Source organism: Rhinopithecus bieti, unplaced genomic scaffold (genome assembly GCF_001698545.2).
Source record: "Rhinopithecus bieti isolate Rb0 unplaced genomic scaffold, ASM169854v2 scaffold_51732, whole genome shotgun sequence".
In the NCBI taxonomy this organism is placed as follows: domain Eukaryota; kingdom Metazoa; phylum Chordata; class Mammalia; order Primates; family Cercopithecidae; genus Rhinopithecus; species Rhinopithecus bieti.
The window spans coordinates 1,395,209-1,412,196 of NW_016821090.1; the positions used below are offsets into that span (position 1 = coordinate 1,395,209).

General features: G+C 41.9%; 1 protein-coding gene across 1 annotated transcript in view; it reads left to right on the forward strand.

The window, feature by feature from the left end:
- ELMO1 (engulfment and cell motility 1) overlaps positions 1-11,911 on the forward strand; it is a 588,614-nt gene extending 576,703 nt beyond the window's left edge. The window contains 2 exon segments of the mRNA XM_017860159.1: positions 4,816-4,893; positions 10,503-11,911. Of these exon segments, the coding sequence (XP_017715648.1) occupies positions 4,816-4,893; positions 10,503-10,703 (279 nt within the window). The 3' untranslated portion in view covers positions 10,704-11,911.
- Positions 11,912-16,988: the final 5,077 nt, after the last annotated feature.

Sequence of the window (16,988 nt, forward strand, 5' to 3'; positions counted from 1 at the left end):
TCAGTCTCTGCTGATGTTCCCAGCAGGGCCCTGAGAACAGAAAGAAGAAAATTGGTCCTTTCCCTTGGGGTGTCTGCTGCAGAGGCATTTGTTCGTGTAGTCAATCATCCAGTCAGTCAGCATGGGAGTGCCTGAAATAGCATAGGATGTAAATGGGGTAGCCGGGGTCCTGTCTTTCTGGAGCTTAGAGTCTACTATGTTTAACAGAGGTCAGTGCAGCAGGCATTTTTATGGAGACAAGAAATGCTGGGTTCTTCACACAGGGATCAGAAAATTTCTCATGGAGACTTGAAAAGAATTGCCATGAGTAGATGGAAATTCAGTTGGAAGGTTTAGATTTACAAGGATTAAGGATTCTAAATTCAAACTCTATAAAAATAAGCTGGTTTGTGGCTGTGTGCTTTAAGGTGGGCATTCTTGGTACTTGTTTGACTGGATTTGGGGCTTTTAGTTCAGCAGTCAACATGAAACCACCAGAGTGAAGATTCTTTGATTCAGATAGGAGTGTATTTGGTGTATGAGAAGCTTCCATCTTCCTATTTGCCATAATTAAGCATTTGTTTTTCCAGTGTGGTGCTTAAACCTGAAATAAGAAGCATATTGTACTGAAGCTGATGTCCTTGCATCAGTTTGAAAATCCTGCTCTTAGCCAGAAAGCCCTTTATTTACATTTACTTCATTCATCATCCACTCATTCATTCATTCAGCAATGTATTGAGCATCTCCTTTGTCCTAGGTGCCAGGAATCCAAAGATAAATATGACCTGGCCTCTGGCCCTAGGTGTCCAGTAGATAAGATTTATATTTAAATATGCAATTACAATTCAATATGTTTATGCCAAAAAAAATTAAACACAGAGGGAGCCTGGAAGAATTGAGAAAGGCTGATGCCGGAAATGGCATCTGATCTAGCTTTTGAAAAGGAATTGGCCAGGCAGAGAAGTGAGGAAAAGACTTTCCAAGAGGGGGAAACAGTCTGAAAAGGCACAAGGGCCTTTGCTCATGTGAACAGCATCCTCTAATTGGAAAACACTGAATTCAGAGTATAGGATGGATGGGGATGAGGAGAAGAATATGGGCTGGAGAACTCTTGGCCAGTTATGCTGCTAAGATAGATGAGGGCTGGAGAGTTATAACTACCTGAAGAAGGTAATCTCTGTTATGTACTACATGAATGAGTGGTTTTTGCCTTCTAAAATAGAAACTCAAATTCATAGATACCTGGGCAGTAATACACTATAGCTCTGAAATCTACTGCTATTTCTGTGACCATAATTTAACACCCACACACGTGCCACTGTGAGAAAAGACACACTGTGTCTTTTATCAAAAGGTTCTGCCCTCATGATGACCTGGATAAATAGAGAACCAGCATAGTTAAGTGAATGCTAGCAAAATGGCCAAATGTGGTGAGTTACCCTCAAACAACATAAGCATTGGCAGCCAACACTGCACACTGAAAATATGTTGCATAGAACTCTACTCTTGTCATCAGTCAGTTCCGCATTTGACCCATGGAAGATGGCAGTCCCCAAACCCAGGAACCATTTTCCTGAGCATCCGCTGACACAATGTGCCTTGTCATCTGTCCCAGGGCCAGAGTGTTGAGTACAAAGGTCAGGGGCCTCAGGGCATGGAAGGATGTTCAGTTTCCTCTGCCTCCACTTTCCCTAGAACTCAGGCTTCCTCCACATGACAAGGTGGCAAGCAGGCATCAGTGCAGCAGAGAATGGAGAGAGGCTGCTTATAGATGTGGTTTTTCACTGCATTAAAACCAGAGGAATAAAAGAGCTTCAGTCATGAGCAACAAAGCCCCTGAGCATTCAATGTCTAAGTGAGTGTTGTGGTGTGTGGAGGCAAGTAGGCCCTGAGGGGGACACAGATCAGTGACAGTCTACTCCTCCACCACCTGGCACCTTCTCCCTCATGGACGGTGTGGACAGGTGGCAGCTTCTGGAGTGTTAGCCTGAGAGGTGCCATTGCTCCCAGCTCTGCAGCCTCGCTGCTCCAAGTGCTGAAGAGCTGACCTTCACCAGTGACTCAACAACAGCAAGCCAGAGACATCAATCAAACCCATTATAAGCGAGAGCACCCTTTAACACAGACATGCAGCTCAGAGAATTAATTCCTCCCACCCCCTCCCAGGCAGCTTTGGTGAAATTAAAGTGGGAATTGACATTCTCACGAATTTCCCATTTCCTGCCTGTGTTTATCAGGAATCTAGGTCATGACAGTTCCGATCATTCACGTCGTGAGTGGTATATGTCATAGAAGGGCAAAGCCCAAAGTTTGCATGCTCCCTCCTTTTCCTTCCTTCTCCATGCCCCTGCAGAAGAGAAGGTATCACAGCAGTAACCACGCTGACACTCCGGTCTCGAGTGACTTCAGCATCCTGTCGGGAGCACATCTGGGCTGCGGTGCTGTTCACACCGGCTCTTGTCAGCCAGGGGTGATCGGCCACGTGATCTCCCTGAGCAGTCAGGCACTTGTCACCCAGGGTCAGCCCAAAGGGGCCTGGATGAACTTTACCTTTTCCTGTTTACCTCCGAGGGCCCCCTCACGCCACTGTAATATCCTGACTGGTTGTTCAGAAGCAAAGTTCACTCCCTCCTTTTTCTCCAGTCTCTCAAGTATGAGTCAGAGAGTTTGCCTAATAAATGACTCCAAGATTCATGAAGAAATTGTCATTTTAATGAACATGCCAAATCTGAGAACAATTTTATGAATTTTGAAATTATAGCATAGCATTTTGTTGAAAAAACAGTTGTAAGAAGAGATAATGACCTATGACCTATCACCTTACCATAATTATTTTCATTTCCCGTATTTCTTTCCAGTCTCTGTCCATAGGTAGGAATTATTCATAATTGTGATCAGTGTATACATGGTATTCATGTCTCATGCTTTTCTCCACTTAACTTTGGCTCCCCATAATTATCTTACTGAATGATTGGCCAAATATATTTCCCTTGGTGGCTAATTTATGGTATCTTTATTACCCAAAAGAGGGAGAGGTTAGTTTCTAATAATGTTCTTTCAGATAATAATATTTGGCTTTTGCTTTCTTTTGAATTTTTCTTTTGAAATTATCTCAGGCATAGCATCTCTGGTTCTTGATATGTATTTTCATACTGATTTTTTTTTAAAAAGAATAATATGAATTTGTAGTACTAATAGTAAGTCTGTGACTCTTTTAATTTATAAATTAAAAGTCCCAAGAGAGATGGTTATGGAAACAGATGCTGTACTTAATGGCAAATTGTTTTTGTTTGCTTGTTTCAGCAAACTTCCTTTTTACATTATTGTCTTTACTGGGTAGGCCTGAGTCAGGGCCTAAAGAAGAAGAATAGAAAATGAGGAGAGCATTTTTGCAGAATAGCTCCCATTCCACGACTCAGCATTCTTTCCTTCCCTTGTTTCTATTTCTGTCAAGGTGAGGAGACCTTTTGAATGTGAGATGCTGGTAGGTCTATCCTCAGAACAAGTCCTGCCCCCTCTCATTGAGGGACAGCTGGAGGTGAACCAGACACAGAGAACTCCATGAGAGCCAGAAATAGTTAGATGATGGACTGTGTCGGGACAGGGATGCAGCCACTTTGGAATAATTCTTTAATCCATCTGAAATTCTGAAATCTGTAGGCACTGACCTCATCTTTTTGCCTTTTATCTTTCTGGGGCATTTTTGCTGTGAGTCACAGGTGAAAGACAAACTGTCTAACAGATATCAAGGTAGAGAATGATGTGAAGAGATCTGGCTCCCTAAGAAAGAATGTTTTGTGGGCAATTACTGAGCAGTGTGACTCGCAGATCACAGGAGGGGAGAGGGATGGTCATCCCTGGTGCCTAATAGAAGCACAGAGAAGGAAGACATACTAGAACCTCCATGCTAGAACAGTGTAGAGTGTTGGTCTGGATACACTTGGCCCTTCCCCTCCAGACTAGGAGTCCTCAGGATGCTGAGATGAGCTGATGATTCTCATCTTCTGCTGACCACTCAGACCACTAGAATGATCATCCTACCCAGTATTGGTACAGCTTGTACAGTCTGAGAAGTGTGGTTTAATGTACATATCAGACATGACACTGAGTGCCTTGGCCATTGGTCATTCATCTGCAATGAAATGAAAATGTCACTTGGTCCCTGGACCTTTGGGGCCTGGCTGATTGCATGTACTCCCTAAGTGATCACCAATGAGTGAGACCATGCTTCTCTGTTATACCTTGGAGTCTCTGCTGAGTAAAACCTAAGCTTTGTGTAGCCTTTACTGTACAGTAGCTCAGAGGTCAAAGACAGATGTAAAGATAATGGGCTCACCTAGAAGCCTCCTTACAGCTGGCGTAGCGTCCACATTTTAGGGAATTCTTACCTCTGTGGGCCTCTCTGTCTGTCTTAGGATGATAGAAGGAAGGGCAGTCCTTAATGCTGTTGATTGGGAGTTTACTGTTTTTTTGTGGCCTCTCTGGAAGGGAGATGCGAAGAAAGGAGAATAACACAGTTTTGGTGGCGGAGGCGGGGGCTGTCACCTTGGACACTCATTGAACCTCTCTAAGCCCCGCCTCATAAAGGGGATGAAAACACTTGCTACATGGGCTGCATGTGAATTACATGAGATGGTACACAGACCGCCCTCAATGGAGAGAGGGCATCATGCCGTGAACCTTGAAGAATGTGGTTCCTCCTTCCATCAGCCTCATTGCAGCTCTGCTTGTCTAGACAAGCTGGCCCTATTCCATGGTCAATGTGCAGCCATTTGCAACGGCAAAATGAAATGTGCCGATTTTCCTTAAGGTGCTGTTTTCTCTCATCTCTTGTAGGAGGTGCTTGAACTTGCTTTCTCCATCTTGTATGACTCAAACTGCCAACTGAACTTCATCGCTCCTGACAAGCATGAGGTAAGGGTCTCGGGGGGATAATTTATGAGAGAACGTAATCTTTTCTCAAGAAAAATATTAGAAAGAAAGAAATTTCGCTTAAGAAAAATAGACCTGCCTAAAAAAATGACGAACCAAGGGGCATCTTGCTGACTTGGAGTAGAATAGAAACCTCTTGACAAACTGCCCATTGCAACAGATTCAACTTCTTAGTAGCCTGGTAAAGAAAAAGGATGTAAAAGGCCTCAAATGCAGCAAAGGCATAGTTGTTAATCCAGAGAAAGAAGCGGCCCTGGTTACAGCTTTGGTTTTCATTGAATTTTTCGTTTTTGGTCTGGATTTTCCCAAGATAAACTGGTCTCTCTTCTTTAAAACATCTGAGGAAGTAGGTTTTCTACCAAATTTCTTTAAGCTATTTTAAGAGGTTTAGGGCTGTCTCTGCTGTTGGGATTTTATTTTCGAGATGCTTTTATTCCTTTCTGACATCTTGTTATATGTATAATTTGTTTCTCTTCTTGCAGCACGCTGTCAGCTATATTTAAAATATTTAGCATAAATCTAGGAAAATGCATTTGTAAGATAAAGTGGCAGTTATGGCTGATTTAACTTTCTTTTATAAACTGGAACCCAACATCATGCTTGAAACTTTTATTTTAGATGATACCATTCAAATTTTGTTTTGCATGTGGTTGCATAAACAGCTTTTAGAAAGGAAGAGAACATTTTAATAGAATCTGATGTTTGTTCCCCATTTCCCCTAGGACATTTAGCTCATTTAGAAGTTATTCAGTATCTGGTTTTCACTGGTTTGAAGCTTTTGAATAAAATTGTATATCCCAAAGACAGAGGAAAGATTAGACACAAATCCTGCATTTAGAATGGTGCTTAAATATAATTCTGTGTCACTTGACATTTAGTTTGCTGAAGGGTAAGACTTTGTCTTCATCTTTCTGAAAATAGATACTGTGTCCTACTGTTTCTGTTTTTAAATAAAATTGTGGTTCTACACAGGCCACCATATTCAAGATGTATAGAGCTGTATACAAAACTACTTAAAATAGTAGAACTTTGGATATTATTTAAATCTATGCAAGGCTGTTTTCCCCAGTGTACATTAATTCCAGATCAAGATAAATGCTCTGGGACTGCCAGGTTTTTATTCATATCTGCCACTTCTTATAGATACAATGAAGAGAAAAATGCCATATGCTTGTGAACACTTTTAATTACTTCAGACCACTTTCCTCTCTATTACCTCATTTTATTTCCATAATTACAACATACAATAGAAAGTTCTATTACAGACATTCTCATTTATCAAATGAGCAGGGAGAGACCTCCCAGAACTGAATACCTCAACAATAGAAAGGTTAATACAGTTGCCCTTGAACAGCATGGGGGTTATGGGCACCGACCCCCCACACAGTTCAAAATCTGCCCATAACTTTTGACTCCCCAAAAACTTAACTGTTGATAGCCTACTGTTGACCAGAAAGAAGACTTCCCCATAGCATAAGCAGTTGATTCACACACATTTTGTATGTTATGTATATTATATACTGTATTCTTATAATAAGGTAAGCTAGGGAAAAGAAAATGTTAAGAAAATCATAAGGAAGAGAAAATATGTTTACTATTCATTAAGTGGAAGAGAATCATCATAAAGGTCTTCATCCTTATTGTCTTCACATTGAGTAGGATGAGGACAGGTTGGTCTTGAGGTCTCAGGGGTGGCAGAGGCTAGAGAGGTGGAAGAGGTGGAAGGGGAAGCAGGAGAGACAGGCACACTTGGTGTAAGTTTTATTGAAAAAAACAAAAATCCGTGTATAAGTGACCCACACAGTTAAAACCCATGTTGTTCAAGGGTCAACTATAAGTATAATGACCCTGGGTTACTCTCTGCCAGGCACCATTAATGCTTTATATGTATATTTCACCCCAGTTAACCCTCATATAACTCTGAAAGAATCCCCATTTAATAAAAGAGGGAAATGAGGCAAGAGAGCTTAAGAAACGTGTTCAGGGTCACACAAGTAGTAAGAGACGGAGCTGGGGTTTAAACACTGGCAGCCTTACTCCAGAAGCCCCTCACTTAACCCCTACACTGTGGAGCTAGGAAGAGAAGGAGCAGGCACTGAGCTCGCACATTCCTGGCAGGCCCATCACTCCACTTCTGCAATCACCAACTCATGGCCAATCTGGTTCATCTGTGCTCCCATCTACTCTTCCACCATCACCCAGCTGCCACCCCTGATTATTTTGAAGCAAATCTGGATATCACTTTATGTATAAATATTCCTGTATGCATCCCCCAATAATAAAGACTCAATTTAAAAACTGTAACTGCAATACCCTGATCACAAATAAATTAAGAATGTGGTATTTATTTATTAAACCATGTGCAGTCAATTTTTAGATTTCTCTAATTGTCTCATTTGTGTTTTTTTTCTTTCATACTTTGTTCAAGTCAGAATGCAAATAAGATCCATGCATTGCAGTTGGTTGACATGTTTCTTGGGTTTCTCTCAATCTACAGATTTCTCTTTCTCTGTCTCTCACAATCATGAGCATGTGCCTTTTTTCCTTGAAATTTATTTATTGGGAAAAACAGGTCATTAAACCTGTAATGTTAATAGTCTAGACTGTGCTGATTATAACTTTATGTATTAGCTTACTGTTGCTATTGTAACAAACTGCCACAAATTTAGTGTTAAAGAACACAAATTTATTATCTTCCAATTCTGGACTTCAGAAGTCAAATGTCAGTATCCTGGGCTAAAATCAAGGTGTCAGCAGGGCTGTGTTCCTTTCTGGAGGCTCTAGGGAAGAATTTTCCCTTGTCTTTTTCACTCAAGAGTCCACCTGCACTCTTTGGCCTCCATCCATTGCAATGGCCGGTTGAACCTTTTCATCACATCACTTCAGCCTCCTCTTCCATAGTCAGATCTCCCTCTACCTGTCACTTCTCTGACTCTGACTCTTCTTCTGTTTCCTTCTCTCACTTTTAAGGACCTCTGGGATTACATTGGGCCTGCTTGGATAATCCAAGATCATCTCTCTATTTTAAGATCAGTGGATAGCAACCTTAAGTCCCTTTTCCACAGAACCTGACATATTCTCAGGATCCAGGGAGTAGGATGTGGGTATCTTTGGAAGGCGGGTATTATTGTTCTCACCACAACCTGCAATGTAATTCATATATTCATCTGTCCCCTGTATGTCCTATGAATTGTAGTTAAAGGATTAATCAAATCAGGCTCCCTTTCTAAGCAGCAGCGGTGGTGTTTGTACTTTCATGGTGACTTCTGGCTCCCCTTTCTTGGATATTAGTAGGCACTGATGATTGTTGTCTGGATCCTTGGAACCATTAGAGGTTGCAAAAGGCTGATATCCTAATTTTATAATTCCTTCTTTATTTATTAAAGGGATAGAGAGAAACTGGCCTCATCAACTATTTGGTTATCCTAAAGCTGTACAATTTACATATGGTAAGCAGGATAAATACTTGATTCTCTTTACCAGTTTTCAAAATAGTATCTTTCAAAGAAGAACAAGGAGGCATTTGGGGGCAGGGGTTGAGTAGGAAATCATGCATTTAAACACAATTATGTCTCAATATGTTGCAGTTACTGTCATTATTAGTTTATAAGTTATCTGGTCTGGAATAAATAGGAACACCATTGGGTTGGCCTCTGAGTCATATTGGGAGGACCCCTTATGTCTTTGACAACTTTCTAGCATTCTGGTATGATGGGGTGCTCCAGGTTTATCTTTGTTTCCTGCCTTTTCTCTGTGGAGCCTTTATTACTTGTAGTGGGAAATGATATTTAGTGACCAGAATCTAAGCATGAGGTGTGTTTATCGTCATTGCACACCATGGTGCAATGGTTCTTGGTTGGTCATTATTTTATTTTTTAGCCCTTTTGGGGGACAGAGCTAGGAGGGTTTTTTTTTTTTTTAAGATAAACTACATAATGAATTGATACTAATAGTTCCAACTCAAATTCAGTATCAGTACTACAGGGTTTTTATTTATTGGTCGATGTACTTTCAAATAAAATTTTCTGTGCCTGTTGTTTCTAAAAAGAAACACTGCAGAAATGGATGGTTAGGCATGTTCAGAATCAGATCATGAGGACACGCATTCTTCCAGAAACCCCTTAACACGAAATGGATGTTTCGATGGGTTAAATGCTTTGGCTGAGATCACCTGACCACGGTAGAACGAAAGCCCTCCAAATCAACGCTGCCCTCCTCAAACACAGATCTCAGAATACACCCATTGTGCACCTCCTCAGCTTAAAAAGTAGGACCACCCATGTGCATTCATGGAAGATTTCTATCACATTATGGTGACTGGAGATTTATATAGTGTTTTTCTGTATACTTTGGGTACTTTTATGTGGAGATCTGCTACCATGGAATACAGTCCAGATAACCACAGTGCCAAAGTAGGTTAAGGAGGGTCTGGACTTGCCACTTGACCTAGTGAGGTAGAAAAGTTGGGAATCTGAAGTGCATGGTAGAAGGAAGATCACTTGAAAAAAATAGGAGAACAATTGCTGTTATAGAATCCTATACAGGACTGTTAGAAACCTAACTCCAGTGTGTGAGTGGAGCCCAGCATCCAGAACGCCAAGCAGCTTTCTGAGATGCAACAAGGGTGCCTCTTTCACCAGGTGTCGTGGTTCTCTGTCCAGGTCAGTACAGAACTCCGGCCTCTGGGAGGGAAGCTAACAAGAGAAAAGCAGGTCCTCAGACAAGGCACAGTTCCTCCTTCTCCCTCATAGAGATCATAGTCTCCTAGAGAGACAAAAGGCTATGAGAGGAGAAGAATCAAACTCCTAGTTGGGAACTCTGAAGGTCTTTCCAAAACAGATAATGTCCCCAGGGATCAGGCCCCAGAGACCTGGTGAAAAGAAACCTCAGGAACTGGAGACAAAGGCTAAAGAGGTCCCCAGACAGGCAGCCAACCCTCCTCCCATTAAGATTGCCCAATAATTTTAACCATTTTGGCTACCAGACACTGGGCAGCAGAAGGCTATTTCCTAGCCCTTTAGCTGAGAAACACCAAGGTGGGACAACTGTTGGCCATTGGCTCCAGGGTGGCACAGGGCTGTCATTATGAATGCTAGGAGTCAGACAAGACAGGCTGAGATGAGCTACTAGACTAGGAGCCATGACTGGAGTCAGAAAGAAGCCAGCTTCACCTGATGTTGAGGCCAGGACTGTTTGGTAGATTCCACCAATACCTAAAAGTCATAGACAACCACATAGGTGTTACATTGCAAGTCATGGAGAACTCCAATCCTCAGCTGTTACGGAGAGCCATTCTTTGCAGAGAAGAGCACAGGCACTGGACTCAGATTGCCTGGGTTCAAATCCCACCCAGTCTATGTAATACTGAGTCACTTAACTTCTCCGTACCTCAGTTCCTTCACCTATAAAACAGAGATGATAACAGAAGTATCGACTTTATATTGAAATGTTGTGAATATGAAATGACGAAGTAGGCAGAGCACTTAGCGCAGAGCCTACTGAGTGATGAGTATTCACTGTTAGCTATTTTTACTATTAATACTTCTGTAATTGCCACGAGTAATGATCACTGTTGCCTCCCTTCCTGCCAGTACTGTATCTGGACGGATGGACTGAATGCGCTACTCGGGAAGGACATGATGAGCGACCTGACGCGGAATGACCTGGACACCCTGCTCAGCATGGAAATCAAGCTCCGCCTACTGGACCTGGAAAACATCCAGATCCCTGATGCGCCTCCGCCGATTCCCAAGGAGCCCAGCAACTATGACTTCGTCTATGACTGTAACTGAAGTGGCCGGGCCCAAACACGCCCCTTCCAAAACTGGAACACCTAGCTAACAGGAGAGAGGAATGAAAACACGCCCACGCCTTGGAACCCTCCTTTGGTAAAGGGAAGCTGTGGGTCCACACTCCCTTCAGCATCACCTCTAACCCCGGCAACTTTCAGCCCCTAGCTGGCATTTTGCTCACCACCCTGATTCTGTTCCTCGGCTCCACTGCTTCAGGTCACTTCCCATGGCTGCAGTCCACCGGTGGGACAAGAGCAAAGCCCACTGCTAGTAAGAAGGCCAAAGGGCCCTTCCATCCTAGCCCCCTGCAGGCATGCCCTTCCTTCCCCATGGCAGGAAAGCCAGCAGCCCCAAACTGCCCCAAAACTTGCCCACCAGACCAAGGGGAGTGCCCCAAGGCCCCTGTCTGGAGGAAATGGCCCAGCTATTTGATAAGAAGACCAAACCCCACATCCTCCTTTCCCCTCTCTCTAGAATCATCTCATACCACCAGTTCCACTTGAATTGAGATCTGCGCTCAAATCTCCTCCCACCTCCCTCCCTGCTTTTGCCTTGCTCTGTTCCTCTTTGGTCCCAAGAGCAGCAGCCGCAGCCTCCTCATGATCCTCCCTAGCATCAGTTTCCCAAACAGTCCACAGGTCCCACGCCCACTTTGCGTCTGCACTGTGATCGTGACAAATCTTCCCTCCTCACCAGCTAGTCTGGGGTTTCCTCTCCCTGCCCCAGGCCAGAACTGCCTTCTTCATTTCCACCCACACTCCCAGCCTTTTAGCTGAAAGCACAAATGGTGAAATCAGTAGTCTCGCTCCATCTCTAATAGACTAAACCTAAATGCCTCTAGGACGGGCTGTTGCTATCCAAGGGTTTGGTGTTACCTTCTCCTGGGAGGTCCTGCTGCAACATGAGTTCCACAGGATGGTCAAACTGTCAGACATCCAAGTTTACATCATTGTAATTATTACTGGTATTTACAATTTGCAAGAGTTTTGGGTTAGTGTTTTGTTTTGTTTTGTTTTTTTTTTTTTGCTTTGTTTTTGTACAAAAGAGTCTAACATTTTTTGCCAAACAGATATATATTTAATGAAAAGAAGAGATACATAAATGTGTGAATTTCCAGTTTTTTTTTAATTATTTTAATCCCAAACATCTTCCTGAAAATAACATTCCCTTAAACATGCTGTGGAATAAAATGGATTGTGATGATTTGGGGAGCTGGTGTTTTGATTTAGTAACTTAGGTTCTTGCTACTAAGTCATCAGCATCACCTAGGAGCTTGTTGGAGATGCCAGCTCTTCAGCTCCGCCCCAGACCCGCTGAATTGGGTGATGTGTATGTACATTGGTTTGAAAAACACTGCTGTGGGAAACCCTCCACCTTTGCTAGGTCACCATAGGCTCAGAGCATCAGTGGAGAATGTTACTTCTAAGAAGACCATCTCTACTCACTGAGAAAATCAGACCCACTGTATGAAAATATCTATCCCTTTTACATTGTTGTCTCTTGACCATGACTTTCTCTTCTTTTTCTTTCTTACCATGATATAATTTATAGAGTGGGTCAAATTAAACACATCACAACTTTGAGGAAGCACATTTAGCAGTGAAAAGAATGCAAACCCACAGACCTGAAGTAAATTAAGCCAGGACTAAATAAATCTAACTGTGGATTAATTATGAGTCAGAGCCCAGCAAAGGATGTTTCTTAGGTCATTTCCACTGGAGGCATTATCAGGATTGTAAACTTCCAGCCCTGGGAGGGATGTCAGAAGGGTCCAAGGTGCAGTATTAAGCGTGGTGCAGCACAAGCCACTCTGGCCTCACAGCACAAGCTGTGGAAGCATCCAGGTCATTGCTCTTTACCGTCATCAGGATGTGCAATTACAGATTGACCTGGGTTGAGATGATACGGTCCAGAGCACTGCATGCATTGCAGGAAAAAAAGTCCTTTGGAATCCAAAGCCATTCACAGGGGTTCCTTCTTCCCATCAGAGCACTCACACCTGAGTGTTGAGCTGTTAATTTGTTGATCATTAAGTTTCGATGTTATTAACATGTACTTGCTGTCAAGAGCATTTATTAATCTACCCATCATCATGATAAAACAGTAACTGTTAGGTCAAAGAAAGCAAACAAAGTCATATTATTTTTTACTTATGGGTTACAAAATCCAATCCATGAAAAAGGGAATTTTCTGGACCAGGATCTCTGAGGTCTTGCGACTCTGGGTTTAAGAAATGTATCTGTCCTGTGACCTTGGCTGGGAAGATCCAGCCCCTCTCTCTTCTGGCACTCCAGCTTTGGTGCATTTAATAGAAAGAAACCTTTTCAGGACCATAAAAGGCAGCATTCTCCAGCTCCTCCCTAGAACATCCTTTGGACCTGTGAGATCGGAAGAGTATGCCATCTGTTTCCCTTCATTTTTGTGACCATGTGGGGAAGGATTGTTGCCTGTATTTGGCCACCTCACCTTCTCTCTCCAGGCTGCCCAAGGCTTTTTTCCCATGCGATAAGCCTACCGCCTCCAACTCATCTCCTGTTGCCTGCAGTTTCCTAAGCCTGGGCAATTCAGCCAAATCCAAGGCAGAAGTAAAGTAGGAAGAATGATGTCATGAAGTCCAAGTTGCGTTCTCCCATTCGCCTTGCTCAAAATAAAACTGATAATTTGAATCTGCTGATGTTTAAATTCCTATCTTATTCTTGTTCAGAACACATAGGAGGAAGGAGAATGAATTGGCCTCTCAAACCTCTGTGACAACATTTAAGGGCAGGGAAAGCTAATAGTAACTGCAAAAGAAAAAGTGCAAGGTTGAATATTTCCTGAGTCTATTTGCAAGTCCATTCTAAGCTATCCTTCAGTTATCAACTACACCATGTCTTGTCCACCTGCTTTTACAGTGAACAAAGCAATGGGTGTCCCCAGTGACATGCATACCTTTCATCCATTTTGTTTTAGTTATGAAAATACAATTAACACAAACTTTTCATTTTAAGGGGAATGAAATATCCATTCAATAATCAAAAGTGTGCTTAGAGATAGGCCCTAGGAACTCAACAAGAACAAAATTTGTAAAATTAACATTTGTAAAAATGAGAACAAAATTTATCAAATCAGGGAAATGACAAGAAACTTAGTCAAATATAAAACCAAAAAATTGCAGCACAGTGTGGTAAATGGCATTATATAAATAGGTTCAAGGTAGAATAGTAGAAAGGAGGTTGTGACCAACACTTTCCAAAATGGTATAAGGGAAAGCAAGAGAGGAGTAGAAACTTGAGTAAGATCTTGAAAAAGGGATGTTCACCATGTAAGAGAGAAACCTAAGTAGAGCAAAGTGTAAACAAAGCATGGAGGCAGGCTGATCTGGAACGACTCAAGAACCTGTAGGTCATTCAATATGGCTGCTGTGCAGGATGCTTATGAGAGAGCAAAGGGTGATAACACTGCAGAGGAAGAAAAGCACAAATCCTGAAAATCCTGACAGAGTTGGCAAGGACGTTTACTTGAGGGCAAAAGAGTGCATTAAGAGGTGTGATGTCAGATTTGCCATTCAGAAGTATCGCAGATACAAAACAGCCTTGTGGGGGCAAACTTGAAGTAGGAGAAAACTGGAAGCAGAAATATTAGCAAGGGGATTTTTGAAATAATCCCAAACCAGCATTATTTGAGCCTAGACTTTGGTAGTAGCAATAGAAATGAGGAGAAGGGTAAAGTTATTAAAGAGAAGCGAAGACCTCATTAGCATGGGGGTGAGAGAGACAGAAGAGTGCAGGGGACTCCTGAGCTCCTAGAATAGGTAAGAGATAGGGCTGTGAGCAAAAATCAGGAAGAGAGGAGGAACAGTAATGAGATGAAATAATGAGATAGTGTGCATTTGGTGAACTTCTCCAAACAGATAATTTGAGGCAAGTCATTTACTGTGTGCCTGTTACTCATTTATAATGGAAATGTTATTACTTGTGAGGATTATACGTGAGGTGGCTGAAAACTGTCACTGCTCAAAAAGGAAATCCCCTACCCTCCCCGTCCCTTCCCTTTCCTTCCTTTCCTCTGTTATCCACGGTGGTTTGAGGGAGGGATCTTTAGCATAGCTTAACTAGATGATATGCGATCAATCCCTCAAGATCCATGGGGGATTGGTTCCAGGAGCCTATGGATACCGAAACCCAGGATGCTCAAGTCCCTTATATAAAATGGCATCATATTTGCATATAACCTATGCACATCCCCTCCTATATATTTTATATCATCTCTAGATTGTTTATAATAGCTAATACAATGTCAATGTGATACAAATAGCTTATACTCTATCATTTTCAAAATTTAGAGTTTGTATTATATTTTTTATTGTTTGTTTCCGCAAATATTTTCAGTCTCAGTTGGTTAAATCTAAGGATGCAGAACCTGTAGATATGAAGGACTGTTTTTCAACGAGTTCAGTCCATTTTATGGTAAAGAAAAATGAGAAAGAGAAAGGAAGGGTGGAAAATTTAAGAATTTTGATATACTTCTTGAATGAAGGATTGGAGGTAATGCAATAAAACCACAATTTAAAATAAATTCCAGTGGGGAGGTAAGAGTGTATGCTATAAACGCATATTAAAAAAATACCCTAACCACTTGAGGCATTAGAAAGAGGAAACTTTCAGGGCTGGAGAACAGAGAGGAATATAGGAGAGAGAATAGAAGATGAGATGGGAAAAAAATGTAAAGAATCTTGACTGTCTTGCCAAGAAGTTGGAAATACATTCTTTATGTGATCAAGAACCACTGGCATATTTTACCTGGGTAAACGGCATGACCAGATTTGCATTTTAAGATCACGACTGTCACACAGGCAGCAGCACAAAAGAGGAGTCAGGGAAGGGTGGGACTGGAGGCTGAATATGTTTCAAAAATGCTTCACTTTCAAAGAAGGCTGGATGTATCAATCATTCAATCAATCAAATTACTGGAAGCAAATGGAATCCAACAGAGATTATATATAGGGTGCTGTAGAAGAGATGAAACTTGATCATTATTGCAAAAGATAGCAAAATAAAAGGCTATACAGTTAGCCCTTGAACAACATGGGGGTTGGGGTATCAACCGCCAGCACAGTTAAATAATCCAAGCATAACTTTTGACTTCCCAAAACCGTAGCTACTAATAGCCTACCTTTGATCAGAAGATTTACCAGTAATATAAACAATCAATACATATTTTGTATATTATATGTATCATATACTGTATTCTTAAAACTAGAGAAGAAAATGCTATTAAAATCATAAGATAAAATGTATTTGCTATTTGTTAATATTAAGTTGAAGTGGATCATTAATAAGGTCTACATCCTCATCGTCTTCACTTTGAGTAGGCTGAAGAGGAGGGATTGGTCTTGCTGTCTCAGGAGTGATCGAGGCGGAAGGAAATCCACGTAAAAATGGACTTGCACAGTTCAAACCTGCGTTGATCAAGGGGTAACTGTATTTTCTTTTCTTTTTTTTTTTTTTGAGACGGAGTCTCGCTCTGCCGCCCAGGCTGGAGTGCAGTGGCCGGATCTCAGCTCACTGCAAGCTCCGCCTCCCGGGTTTACGCCATTCTCCTGCCTCAGCCTCCCGAATAGCTGGGACTACAGGCGCCCGCCACCTCGCCCGGCTAGTTTTTTGTATTTTTTAGTAGAGACGGGGTTTCACCGTGTTAGCCAGGATGGTCTCGATCTCCTGACCTCGTGATCCGCCCGTCTCGGCCTCCCAAAGTGCTGGGATTACAGGCTTGAGCCACCGCGCCCGGCCTATATTTTCAAAGTTGGATATATAAATACAAAAATAGAAATAAGACCAAATCTTTCTCGGACTGGCTGAAAAAGCAAAATCTGGACAAATGCTGGTTATAAGATATGTGCCTAAGACAAAATGACACACAATAATTGCAAATATAGAGTTGACCAAGAAATACCAGCAAATGCAAAGTCCCAGTGCAATGAGTTGGGAGAGGAGGTGGCGGGGAAAGAGCAAATAAACATCAGGCAAAGAAAAATTGAAAATACAAAGATACGAAAAAGAAAGTTATTTTATAATACAGATGGTCTTCAACTCGCAACAGAGTTACATCCCAATAAACCTTTTGTAAGTTGAAAATATCTTAAGTCAAAAATGCATTTAATATACCTACCTACTGAACATCTGAGCTTAGCCTAGCCTACCTTAAATGTGCTGAAAACACATTAGCCTACTGGGCAAAATCAGATAACACAAAGCCTATTTTTTAAGAAAGTGTTGAGTATCTCATATACTGCATATTGCAAGC